At 37.1% G+C, this 13,614-nt stretch overlaps 1 protein-coding gene across 3 annotated transcripts in view; it reads right to left on the bottom strand.

Moving 5' to 3' along the window:
* Positions 1 to 13,614, bottom strand: part of USP47 (ubiquitin specific peptidase 47) — a 117,150-nt gene that overhangs the window by 68,847 nt on the left and 34,689 nt on the right. For 2 of the 3 annotated variants that reach the window (XM_011971489.1, XM_011971488.1), the window contains 2 exons: positions 9,859 to 10,062; positions 5,641 to 5,754 (listed from right to left, as the gene is read on the bottom strand). In XM_011971489.1, coding sequence (XP_011826879.1) covers positions 5,641 to 5,754; positions 9,859 to 10,062 — 318 coding nt within the window. The remainder of the gene's footprint in view (positions 1 to 5,640; positions 5,755 to 9,858; positions 10,063 to 13,614) is intronic. The other variant, XM_011971490.1, reaches the window with a different exon arrangement.

The raw sequence follows: 13,614 nt of genomic DNA, 5'->3' as shown, positions 1-13,614 counted from the left end.
ATCCATTTGTCAATTTTCGCTTTTGGTGCAATTGCTTTTGGGGTTTTCATCATGAAATATGTGCCCATACCTGTGTCCTAAATGATATTGCCTAGATTTTCTTCTAGGGTTGTGTATAGTTTTGGGTTTTACATTCAAGTCTTTAATCTGTCTTAATTTTGGTTTATGGTGTAAGGAAGGGGTCCAGTTTCAATTTTCTGCATATGGTAGCCAGTTCTTCCAGCACCATTTATTAAATAGAGAATCCTTTCCTCATTGCTTTTGTCTGGTTTGTTGAAGATCAGACAGTTGTAGATGCGTGGGCTTATTTCTGAGTTCTCTATTTTGTTCCACTGGTCTATGTGTCTGTTCTTTTACCAGCAGTATGATGTTTTGGTTACGGTAGATTTGCAGTATAGTTTGAAGTTGGGTAGCATGATGCCTTCAGCTTTGTTCTTTTTGTTTAGGATTGTGTTGGCTATTTAGGCTCTTTTTTGGTTCCATATGAATCTTAAAATAGATTTTTCTAATTATGTGAAGAATGTCAACAGTAGTTTAATGGGAATAGCACTGAATCTATAAATTACTTTGCGTAGTATGGCCATTAACAAGATATTGATTCTTCTTATCCATAAGCATGGAATGTTTTTCCATTTGTTTATGTCTTCTCTGATTTATTTGAGCAGTGGTTTATAGTTCTCCTTGAAGGTGTCCTTCACTTTCCTTGTTAGCTGTATTCCTAGGTATTTTCTTTCTGTAGCAATTGTGAATGGGAGTTCATTAGTGACCTGGCTCTCTGCTTGCCTGTTGTTGGTATACAGGAACGCTAGCAATTTCTGCCACTGAATTTGTATCCTGAGACTTTGCTGAAGTTGCTTACCAGCTTAAGCTGATTTTATGAAAATACATCATAAGACAATGGGGTTTGCTAGATATAGGATCATGTCATCTGCAAACAAAGATAATAATCTGACTTCTTCTCTTCCTATGTGAATATCTTTTATTTCTTTTCTTGCCTGATTGCCTGGGTCAGAACTTCCAATACTATGTTAAATAGGAGTAGTAAAAGAGGGCATCCTCGTCTTGTGCCAGTTTTCAAGGGGAATGCTTCCAGCTTTTGCCCATTCAGGATTATATTGGCTGTGGGTCTGTCATATTTATTACTGCCTCATTTTCAGAATTTGTAATTGGTCTATTTAGAGACTCAATTTCTTCCTTGTTCTGTCTTGGGAGGGTATATGTGTCCAGGAATTTATCCGTATTTTCTACTTTATGTGCATAGAAATGTTTATAGTATTCTCTGATGGTTGTTTGTGTTTCTGTGGGGGTCAGTGTTGATATCCCCCTTATCATTTCTGATTCTGTTTATTTGATTATTCTCTCTTTTCTTATTAGTCTAGCTAGCAGTTTATCTATTTTGTTAATTTTTTCAAAAAACCAACTCCTGGATTTGTTGATTTTTGAAAGGTTTTTTGTGTCTATCTATCTCCTTCACTTCTGCGCTGATTTTGGTTATTTCTTGTCTTCTGCTAGCTTTGGGGTTTGTTTGCTCTCGGTTCTCTAGTTCTTTTAGTTGTAGTATTAGGTTGTTAACTTGACATCTTCCTAGCTTTTTGATGTGGGCGTTTAGTGCTATAAATTTCTTTCTTAACCCTGCTTTAGCTGCATCCCAGAAATTCTGGTATGTTGTCTCTTCGTTCTCATTAGTTTCAAAGAACTTCTTGATTTCTGCCTTAATGTCATTATTTACTCAAGAGTCATTCAGGAGCAGGTTGTTCAATTTGTAGTCATGCGATTTTGAGTGAATTTCTTAATCTTGAGTTCTAGTTTGATTGTGCTGTGGTCTGAGAGACAGTCTGTTGTGATTTCAGTTCTTTTGCAATTGCTGAGGAGTGTTTTACTTCTGATTATGTGACCAGTTTCAGAGTAACTGCCGTGTGGTGATGAGAAGAATGTATATTCTGTTGTTTTAGGGTGGAGAGTTCTGTAGATATCTATCAGGTCCACTTGATCCAGAGCTGAGTTTAGGTACTGAATATCTTTGTTAATTTTCTGTTTCAATGATCTGTCTAATACTGTCAGTGGGGTGTTAAAGTCTCCCACTGTTATTGTGTGGCAGTGTTAAGTCTCTTTGTTGGTCTCTAAGAACTTGCTTTATGAATCTGGATGCTCCTGTATTGGGTGCATACATATTTAGGATAGTTAGCTCTTCCTGTTGGATTGAACTCTTTACTATTATGTAATGCCCTTCTTCGTCTTTTTTGATCTTTGTTGGTGTAAACCCTGTTTTGTCAGAAACTAGGATTGCAACTCCTGCTTTTTCCTGTTTTCCATTTGCTTGGTAAATTTTCCTCCATCCCTTTATTTTGAGCCTGTGTGTCTTTGCACATGAGATAGGTCTCTTGAGGACAGCATACTGATGAGTCTTGACTCTTTATTCAGCTTGCCATTCTGTGCCTTTTAATTCAGGCATTTAGACCATTTACATTTAACGTTAGTAATGTTATGTACAAATTTGATCCTGTCATCATGATGCTAGCTGGTTATTTTCCCAGCCTGTTTATGTGGTTGCTTAATAGTGTCACTGGTCTGTGTACTTCATTTTTGTAGTGGCTGGTAATGGTTTTTCCTTCCCATATTTAGTGCTTTCTTTAGGAGCTCTTGCAAGGCAGGCCTGATGGTGATGAATTCTCTCAGCACTTGCTTGTCTGAAAAGGATCTTATTTCTCCTTTGCTCATGAAGCTTAGTTTGGCCAGATATGAAATTCCGGGTTGGAAATTCCTTTCTTTACGAATACTGAATATTGGTCCCTAATCTCTTCTGGCTTGTAGGGTTTCCACTGAGAGGTCTACTGTTTGTCTGTTTGTAGGTGACCTGGCCTTTCTCTCTGGTTACCCTTAACATTTTTTATTTCACTTTGACCTTGGAGAGTCTGATGATTATAGTCTTGGGGTTAATCTTCTCATGGCATATCTTACTGGGGTTCTCTGCATTTCCTGAATGTGAATGTTGGCCTGTCTTGCTAGATTGGGGAAGTTCTCCTGGATGATATCCTGAAGCATATTTTCCAACTTTGTTCCATTCTTCCTGTCTCCTTCAGGTACTCCAATCAGCTGTACGTTTGGTCTCTTTACATAATCCCATATTTCTTGGAGGTTTTGTCCATTCCTTTTCATTCTTTTTTCTCTATTCTCGTCTGCCTGTCTTATTTCAGAAAGACAGTCTTCAAGCTCTGAGATTCTTTTCTCTACTTGGTCTATTCTGCTATTGATACTTGTGATTGCACTGTGAAGTTCTTCTAGTGTGTTTTTCAGCTTCATCAGGTTGGTAATGTTCCTCTCTAAACTGGCTCTTCTGGCTGTCAGCTCCTGTATTATCACAATTCTTAGCTTTTTTGCATTGGGTTACAACATGCTTCTTTAGCTCAGCAAAGTTCGTTATTACCCACCTTCTAAAACCTACTTCTGTCAATTCAGCCATCTCAGCCTTAGCAGTTCTGTGCCCTTGCTGGAGAGGCACTGAGGTCATGTGGAGAAGAGGCATTCCAGTTTTTTGAGTTTTCGACATTTTTGTGTTGACTCTTTCTCATCTTTGTGGGCTTATCCACCTTTGATCTTTGAGGATGCTGACCTTTGAATAGGGATTGTGTGGGGTCTTTTCTGTTATTATTGTTATTGTTTTCTGCTTGTTTGTTTTACTTTTAACCGTCAGGCCACTCTTCCGCAGGGCTGCTGCAGTTTGCTGGGAGTCCACTCCAGGCCGTAGTTGCCTCAGTTTTTCCCATACCTGGAGGTATCACCAGTGAAGGCTGTGAAACAGCAAAGGTGGCCATCTACTCCTTCCTCTGGAAACTCTGTCACAGGGGGTCCTGACCTGTTGCTGGCCTGAATGTACCTGTAGGAAGTTGCTGGAAACCCCCGTTCGGAGGTCTCATCCAGTCAGGAGGAACAGGATCAGGGACATGCTTAAAGCAGTCTGGCTGCCTTCTGGTAGAGAAGGTGTGCTGCGTTGTGTGGGGACCCTTCCTCATTTGAACTGTTTGGACTCTCCAAAGCTGGCAGGCTGGATGGCTGAGTCAACCAAACCACAGAGACAGTGGCCTCCCCTCTCCCCTACCCAGAGCTCCATCCCAGGGAGAGATTAGAGCTCTGTCTGTATAACCCTGGCTAGAGTGACTGAAGTCCCTGCAAGGAGCTCCTAGCCAGTGAGGGTGAATGGATCAGGGTCCAGCTTAAAGAGGCAGTTTGGCCACGATCTGGCAAAGCAGCTGTGCTGCACTGGGGGAAATCCTTCCTGGTCCAGACCATCTGAATCCTTCAAAGCCAGCAGCTGGAATGACTGAGTCAATGGAACCACAGAGATGGTGGCCACCCCTCCCACCGGGAACTCCATCCCATCTTGGGCAGACTCCAGCCTGTTGCTGTTGAATTCCAAGCCAGTGAGTCTTAGCTTGTGAGGTGCTGTGGAAGTGGGGCCCGCAGAACAATGCTGCTTGGATCCCTGGATTCAGCCCCCTTCCTAGGGGTATATATATGGATGGACTTCCCACCTTGTTGGGGATCCTGGGGTCGGAGTGTGTAAAACTCTTGGGTCTTTATGTGTGCCCAAGTGGCTGCTCTACCAAGATTCCACACAGCTCTGTGTATAGGACCCAAGACCCTGGTGGCGTGGGCTCCTGAGGGGATCTCTTGATCTTAGGGTTGCAAAGATCCATGAAAGTAGCGTGGTTTCCCGGGCAGAGTCATACAATCATTCACAACTTCCCTTGGCTGGGAGTGGGGATTCCTTTGGCTTTGTGCCTCTCCTGGGTGGGCCATCGCCCCACCCTGCTTTTCTTCATTCTCTTCGAGTCCAGTTGTTTGCCTAATCAGTTACAATGCGAGAACCTGGATATTTCAATTGAATGTGCTGTATTCACTCGCCCCTTTCATTCCTCTCCATAAGGGCTGTGGACCGCAGCTGTTTCTAATCAGCCATCTCGATCCCTCCCTCTTACTCTTTTTTAACTCATGTCCTCTACAATGGACTGAGAGAAAAAAAAAAAATCTCTGGTGGAATAGCCCTCAAATTGGGAATTACTGCATTAGATCTCTCTAAGGCAATTGGGCTGAACAGGAAAGTTCACTGAAATGTGAATTGGGATAAGTATTAAAAGAATAGAAATGAAACATGTAATGTATACACCAATCATTCCAAAAAAGGTGGCAGGTTAGGGGAGGAAGTGAGAATGGAAATGACCTTCTCATAGATACTGAAAAACCAGACGAAAACCACCGAAGATTTACAGCAACCAAGCAAATGCTTAAACAAAGGAAGGGTCACTACTGAAACACAGGAGATCCTTGTGGCACTTTGACTTATCCTAGACCCACCCCCATCCCTGGTGTGCCAGTGGTCTTGAAGATAGCAGTATATGTTAAATCCAACGTGGCAACAGACTACGGTCTATATACAGTCTGTATACACAAATAATGTTGCTATGGATGTCCAGAGTAACTATGTTATTCTACACACTTATAACAAACCAACAGAAAATTAAAAAATATTAATATATTACACAAATTACAAAACACATCTTATTTCCTTCAGGAAACTGCCTCCTCAAGTAGTAGGTGACAGTGCATAAAAATCATAAATACAGGGTTTTCTAAGTAGCTTACCAGCAGTATTTGAGGTTGTTCACCATCTTTATCTGTCAAATGCAGAAAGTTCTTCTTTCCTGGCTCAAAATTAGCATCAAGAAGTGACTTGTCACTGGTATGATCCAGTGGCGCCTATGGACATAAAGCATAATATTTCAGATTATGAGAAACATAAAATAAGTAATCTATAAATGGACACATATCTACATTTAAATAGTATTTGTTTAGCAATGATCTGGTAAAATTCTGTTCATGTAGGCTTGGAATTAACTCATTTATTCATTAATTGGGATAGCTAAGCCCAGTAACAATGCATATACTGATAGGTATCCCAGAGACTCACATTCCTCAACATCTAAAAAACTAAAAAGAGAAAAGGTGAAAGTTAAGAGTGTTAAGTACTACATACACATAAAAAGAATCTATAAACATTTCTCTCCATGTTCTATACAATATATGCAATATGATATTTAATGGAGTTTCATGAAAATTGACCAAAGATAATTTTACATAACTAAAAACCAAAATGTTTTGATATATAAATATGATGAAAAATACCAGATAAGCAACATACTAAGCAACCCAACCAAAATAATTATGTAACATAATTATGTAATGTAACAAAAATAAAACTAATGCAGTATATATTATAGCCTTTAGAAAGACTCCTTAAGGAAAAGCCTCTCCTAGTAAATGATACCTATTTCAAATGTACCGCTAGGATTCAGAGGACCCAGGGGGTATGGAAGTGATTGTGATCAGACCTTTGAAAATTAAACATCTAAGATTCAAGTCTTCACCTAACTTATATGGTAGGGCAATTTCAACTCTAGCTGTCATTCTAATATACTCTACTTGGTGGATGAGAGAGGAAACTCTCTATGCCCCAAGCCCTATTCACTCACTCCAGACCACTATAGAGAAAAATGAGGGAGCAGAGGTAAATATCTTTAAAACTATTTTGTTGCATTAAGAAATGTTTTTAATGTTTCAAAGACATGGGCAGAGTCTCCTTATACTCATTTTATGAAAATGTCTTTATTTCTTAGGAAATTAACACTAATTAACATTGTATAAAAGTGCAGGTACTGAGGACAAAAAAAATTAACCGTAAGAGATTCCGCTACTTACTATCTATGTAACTTTGGAAAGTTATTTCACTTCCCCATGACTCAGTTTCTTCACCTATGAGGGTGTAGTAGCACCTACCTCATAGAGTAGTTAATAATATAAGGATTAAAAAAGATTACATTTGTACAGAGCTTAGAATACTATAAACACAGTGCAAAAGACGTGTTAAGTAAATAAAATAGCGAATATATGTTCTACCTATTAATTTTGGCTAACATCTATCAATCCACAAGAAAAACAGGACACAGAAAACCGGAAGCTGAAAGAAGCCACATGGAAAGAAGAAAGGGATTGCTGGGTTCCTTCAAGTCACTGGTGGGACATGATCAGATGATATAGCTGAAATACACAGGGGTTTTACCTCAATAAGTGTCTGTATACAAGGTGGTGGGTAGCTAAATGGGCTTAGTTTTCTGAGGGTATCCATTCAGCACTATGCAGTAAGCAGGAGAAAGTAGTCATATTTGTAGAAATGTACAGGAGGCAAATAAAAATACAGAAACAGAGCTCTTGAGTACAGTCATAGCTAAAGAAAGAGTAACAGGTAATCCTGACATACAGCTATTTAAAGCTATTGTGGAAGATAATTTAACAAATGCTTTTTGAATGCCCAGAAGGAATGTTTATGGAGGATACGAAATTTACACGAGGTTCCTGTCATGAAAATGCTTACATTGGAAATGGAAAGACATAGATGAATAATACCTATAACAAAAAGGAACTATGACAAGTGGCTTAGCCAAAGGGGATAGGAGGTCAAAGAGAAAACAATTACATTTAAAGCAGCATGAGGAAACATCGAGTAAAGCTTTTTAAGGGTAAAAGATGAATAGGACCTGGGAAGACACCTAGGACAGTACAGAACTATCCTTTAAACTGAAAAAGGACAACACTAGAAATTATGTGGTGATGTACCAGAAACTATTCAAAGTCTCACATTAAATATTGTTTATCTTTCTATGTCTTGTCTGACTACCAATTTTACTGGTTAATTTCAGTTTAAAACATTAGTTCTATATTTTAAAAAAACAAATATATTATGGAATAAAAAGTATAATATGATTTTAAGGGCAAATCAGGCAACATCAAACATCTCTGATTCTCCTGTGGAACCAACTTAAAATATGTACTCCAAATACCATAGGGATACACATTCAACTTCATTGACTGTTAGAGGTATTTTCCTGGAAAACTTAAGACAGAAAAATATGGAAATCTATGTTAAGAAAATAAATCAATGCAGTATCTGGGATTTCAGAGTATAAAGCAAAGCCTTACAGAGCCAATAGTAGCCTGTCTGAGATTTTTAATCAGTGGGCAATGAACAGTGATAGACGGTTACTGAACTAGAAGGTGATGTAAGTGCTACAATTTTGGATGATAGAAAATAATTCTAACTATTATGTAGGGTGGATGGAGAAAAAGGAAACAAAAAAGACTATCTAGAATATTATTCTAATAATGCAGATGAGATCCAACTCAGTGGTCTCCTTCCTTAACCACAATCCCAGGCAAAAATGATCAGTGCCTCTGCTATGTTCTGCAGATTTATGTCTCCCCAAAATTCATATGCTGAAACCTAACCCCCAATGCAATGATATTAAGTGGTGGGGCCTTAGGAGCTGATTAGGTCTTAAGGGTGGAGCCCTCATGAATAGGATCAATGCCCTTATAAAAATGGCCCAAGGAGAGATGTCTATCAAGGATTCCTAGAAATTTTTTTAGTAATTGCAATTGTTTATTTTGGTAGTAAACATTAATACAAAATTAGGTCAAATGATGACCTAAGTACATGTCTCCCAATAATCCTCCCCAAAAGTCCATAAAATGTCAAAAAAAAAAAAAAAGCATGCTTAGCAAATCAAAAATTTTGAGAAATTAAAAAACAGAAAACAGACAGGATCAGATCTATGGAAAAATAAAACTAAAGGGAACCATAGCCTCAAGATCCTATAAGAGAAGACTACTGTGGGGATAAAGGTAGTAAGGAACTTCAGACTAAGGTCAAGACGTAGAGGCCAGGAAACAGTTAAAAGTGAGCAAGTGGGAAAAGGCATTCTGATCAGTTTGGTATCTCCTCTCTTTTTCTCCTTGGACTATGCAGCAGACAGCAGTGCCTATTTCCTGTCAGGGTAAAGAGTGGGCACTGTGACCAGAGAGGCAGTGCAGTGCTGTCTAACTAGGTACTGATCAACTCCTAACCCTAAAGAGTCAGAAACCAGTCAACCCCAGAACAAATTATAAACACATCACATCTAGCAGCATGTCCCACCCTTTTTCCACAACCACCAAGAACTGAATATGGTAAGTTCAATCAGCATCCACAGAGAAGTATATCAAATCAAATATAAAAATGAGCAGAAAGTAAGAATCACTAAATATTTAAAGAAATGCTACACCATGAAAGAGAGAAACTAAATACAATGGATAAAGGATAAACACTTAAAGAAACAGTTAATAGAACAGAATACTAAAATTAGAAAGTATACCCTCAAAGAGATCTGAGAAGACTGTAGTCGTTAAAAATGTTTTTAAGCTTGAGAGTCAAAAGTCAAAAGCTATACATGTCCATACAAAGAAAAATAAACATATAAAAAAAGTTGCCCAGAAATACACATAGACACACAAATAAAAAGAAATAAAAGTCAGCAAGAGATAATCTTGGTTAATGTTGGAATGTATCAGGCATATACGATTCCATTTTTCTTACTATGAATATTTTTTCTTCTTTTCCAAAAATCAGATCATAAAATATGATTTTACAATCTTTTACCATGGAAAAACATACGATGATCATCATTCTGCTCAGCAAATATAGACAATATTACTGAATATTTAGTTGAGACAATATTATGAGAGTCACCTTTCATGAATGAAAAAACTGACGAAATGACATTATGTAAACTTTAGGACAAGCAAATGTTAAATCCAGAATGGAGGCAAAGGAAGATGAAGGATCCAATTACTGAGCTGCACATAGGCTCTTACTGTAGTTGTTATACTTTTGTTTATGATTTAAAAAGAGTTCCAGGATTTAACATTATCATTAGTAGCAACAACAATGGCTATAATAACATTTTTAAAAGCTTAAGTCTAGGATTTTACCATATCAGCAGTATTGATTCCATTTCCCCACACCAAATCAAAGGTTCCATTTATGTAGCCTACTTTGTTGGCCACATCTTCAAAGAGCTTTCTGACTGGAGTAGATGCTGGTAAATTTAAAGTGATCCGTTCATTCACTGTCTTTGAATTAGTAGTATCTTGTATTATACATAAGACTCTAGGTTCTTCAGCAGCATTTTCTATCTGAAATTTTAAGAAAAATAGGACTTTATGTATTATCTTCAAGGCAAAACAAAAGTATAATTAGCCATAAAATTTTATGATTAAATGTAAAAGACCTCACAAAATATTAAGTATTTTCTCTGTGCTATTTTCTCTGTTTTATTGTAGCCTGAAACACATTCTAATGGATATGTCATACATATAAGCACCACGTAAGTTTGTTTTGGAAACATCGGGGCATATTTCAGAATCAACAATCATTCTTGGAGACATTTGCTTTCACCTTTAAGACTGTAAATCCATGGTCAATAAGCCATGAAGATAGTAATATTTAAGCAATTTTAAGTTAAAAATTATAAAATCTGATCCTTAAAAATGTGTCATTACCATGCTAGCCACAGTCAAATCAAGTATTTCTGGGTCCCCCAAGAAAACAATGGGAATTGTGCAAAAATGCAGTAAGGATTGTCTAAAGATTACAAAATCTGTAACTAAGGGATACAGGCTACCATATCTCTTGATCTTTACGCTGCTGTACCCGTAAGTCCAGATGTCCAAAAAGCTCCATTTATTAATGCGTTGGGAGCTGACAAGCTTATCCAAACAGATGAGCCAGGAGGAGCGGGAGGGAAAAACAAGGAAACAGTTTCAATTACCAATACAGAAAGGAATTAGGGTCACGAATTCTCCTTCCTGCTTAAACTTTCTCAAATAAGCTATGCCCTCCCTCAAGCTGTTAAGGGACAGCACTTTTCCACTTTCCACAGGGGTAAAACACTACATCAAAGATACTTTATTGGAAGAAATTCCTTTCCCTCCTTCTATAATGGCTATCTCAATGAATGGCACCATCATCTGCCTAGCTGCTGAAACCAAACAGCTGAACTGAGCATCTTCCTCGTCCTTCCCTCTTTACCTCACATAGTCTCCAAATCCTGTCAATTCTACCTTTCGAATATCTCTTGACCTACCTCCTTCACTTTATTCCTGCCTGCAGCAATAAGAATATCCTACAACAAAATTATGGAACAGCTTCCTAAGAAGTTTAACTTCTTCCAATCTTATATTCCTTTAACCCAGAATAGTATTTCTGATACACAAATCTGATTATGTAAATCTCTTGCTTTCCCTGAAAGTCAGGTGTGGCATTAAACTGGGAGATGTCTCACCATCTCCATAATGGGCTATTCAGAAATATGATCTTTACAAACTGGTGGTTTACACAAAAATTTATTTCTTCCTTAGTTTTTACAACACTATCAACCCCAACCTTTTGTTGCTTCTATATTATCCATTTTTAAATAAGAAAAATTATAACTAGCTAGTACTGAAGATGGGATAGCCACAAAGTTTTTTGTTTGTTGAAGTAATACAATTATCATCTGTTTCTGTGACACACACTTTTGGGTTTGCAAGAGATCATTTAAAGTTATTCCAATTAGTTTAGAACAAAAGTAAGTTGATATAGAAGTATAATATTTAAAATAAATTGTGTAGCACTACAATTCAGACACACCAAATATTTAATTACCAGTAACTTAGTTAAAAAATAAAAAGAAAATACATTTCTGTAAAATAAAAGAAACAAAAGAACATTATCAATATACATTTCAAAAGAGATAAAAAAGCCTTCACCTGTACATTTTAGATGTTATATTAACACATTTAATAAATCATTTTACACATTTTAACTCTAAACTAAAAAACATAGATCTTTTTAAAAATGCTGGTTTATGATGAAAGAGTAAATAACTCAAAATAAATTTCAACTATAAAAGGTACACTTTTATAGATTCAATAGTATACTTCAGGGATAGCTCAGGTCTGAATGATTCAGTGTTCCTGGTATAAAATACTGTAGTAGCCAGATTTTAAAGCCTCAAATAGGCTGGAGTTGATGGTCAAAGAAAGACAACTCTAAGAATTTAGAAATCAAAAGTGCTGTGATAGTAATCATACATAAGAATGGTGATGTGGCAACATCATATGGCCAGACACTAGCAGTTCCTGGTTCTTTCCCTAAATATGTGAATGCAGGGTCCAAGCACTCCAGATGCCTCTCCTTCCATGTGGGAAAATTATCCCTCAATGGAATCCTATCTGAAGACTAAATGTATTATACATATAAAAACAAAATTCAATCTCATGTGTGGCTTATATTCTTTTTAGTAGTAGCCCTTCTTTTCCGTACATATACATAATTTTGCTTTTTAAAAAATAGTAAGAGTATAAAGGAAAAAATGGAAATAATCTGCAACTCTATAACCCACAGATAACTATTAGCATGCTGGCATATATCCTTCCAAGTGTCTTATCTGCAAACACACACATACACACACACACACACACATACACACACACACACAGAGAGAGAGGCTATGCATGCATGCTACATAATCACAAACACTGGATTAGAATACACATGCTGTTTTCTAACATCTTTCTTATATCATGCAATCTTTCCCTGTAAAGCTTTTCCTAACTCATCATTTTAACAACTAAGTAGTAGTTGTTAGACATGGATTAATAATAATTTACTTAATAAATTCTATTTTATTGACTCAGACTTTATTATACTTTTACAAATAATTCTGTGATGAACACCTACATAAAACTTCATATACTTTGTTTCCTTAAACTCCTTATACATAGAATTTCTCAGCAAGTTACATTTTCCTCTTGAATTCTGTTGTAGGATGATTTAAACAGATAAAAAGCTCTGCTCTTCTTTAAAGCTCTAAGCTAGCCACTGCTAAATTCTACTTTACACTCAACTTTCTGGGCCCATTCTTATTTCACCTAAACTTTAATCTATTATGTGGACTTCATCTGAATTTTAGAATCACCATTGCTAATAGTAATCATACTAAAGTAAAATTTCTCTCCTCCTTTCCCCTCTCCAATTTGGGAACTGAGAAGAAAACAATTTTTTTGTTGTTGCAATTTTAAGATACCACCAATAAGATGTGGCAATAGATTTTTTTTAATAGCTTTTCAAGAGAAAAAAAAAAAACTATACATTATAAATTAAACATGTAAGAAACATTTCCAAAACATTTAAATGTAAAAAGGTTTTTTTGGAAATGGGAAATTAGGGTAGCTACCTTCTTAATTTCTTTGTGGCTCTAACCAAGACTGATCCTACTTATGCCCAAAGGTAAAAACAATTATGTCTTGAGATGAATTAAAAATAGCAAAAAATTCTTTGCCATTCTTTTTCCTTTTTCCTTTTCTCAAGAAACTGACCTGGCCACGTGACCATCTAAGACCAAGAGAATGTGACAGAAGTGACACTGTGTAACTTAAGGCAGGGCCTTAAGAAACCAGTAGTTCCTGCTTTTGTATTTCTTGGAATATTCCCTCTTATAACCCAGCCACCATGTAAGAAATCCAGTTACCCTGGAATCAGCATGCTGTGAGGAGGCCCTAGCAATCCACATAGAGAGGAAGCGGCCACTTGGTGGAGACACTGAGGTGCCTGATGTATGAGAAAAGCCTTTTGGACATTCCATTCAATGACTGCCACCAACTTAATGGAGCCAAGTAATTCTAGATGATGCCACCTGGAGCAGA

Source organism: Mandrillus leucophaeus, unplaced genomic scaffold, assembly GCF_000951045.1.
Source record: "Mandrillus leucophaeus isolate KB7577 unplaced genomic scaffold, Mleu.le_1.0 Scaffold1228, whole genome shotgun sequence".
NCBI classification, from domain to species: domain Eukaryota; kingdom Metazoa; phylum Chordata; class Mammalia; order Primates; family Cercopithecidae; genus Mandrillus; species Mandrillus leucophaeus.
The sequence above is the reverse complement of the archived record's forward strand: the minus strand, read 5'-3'. Positions and strand labels throughout refer to the sequence as shown.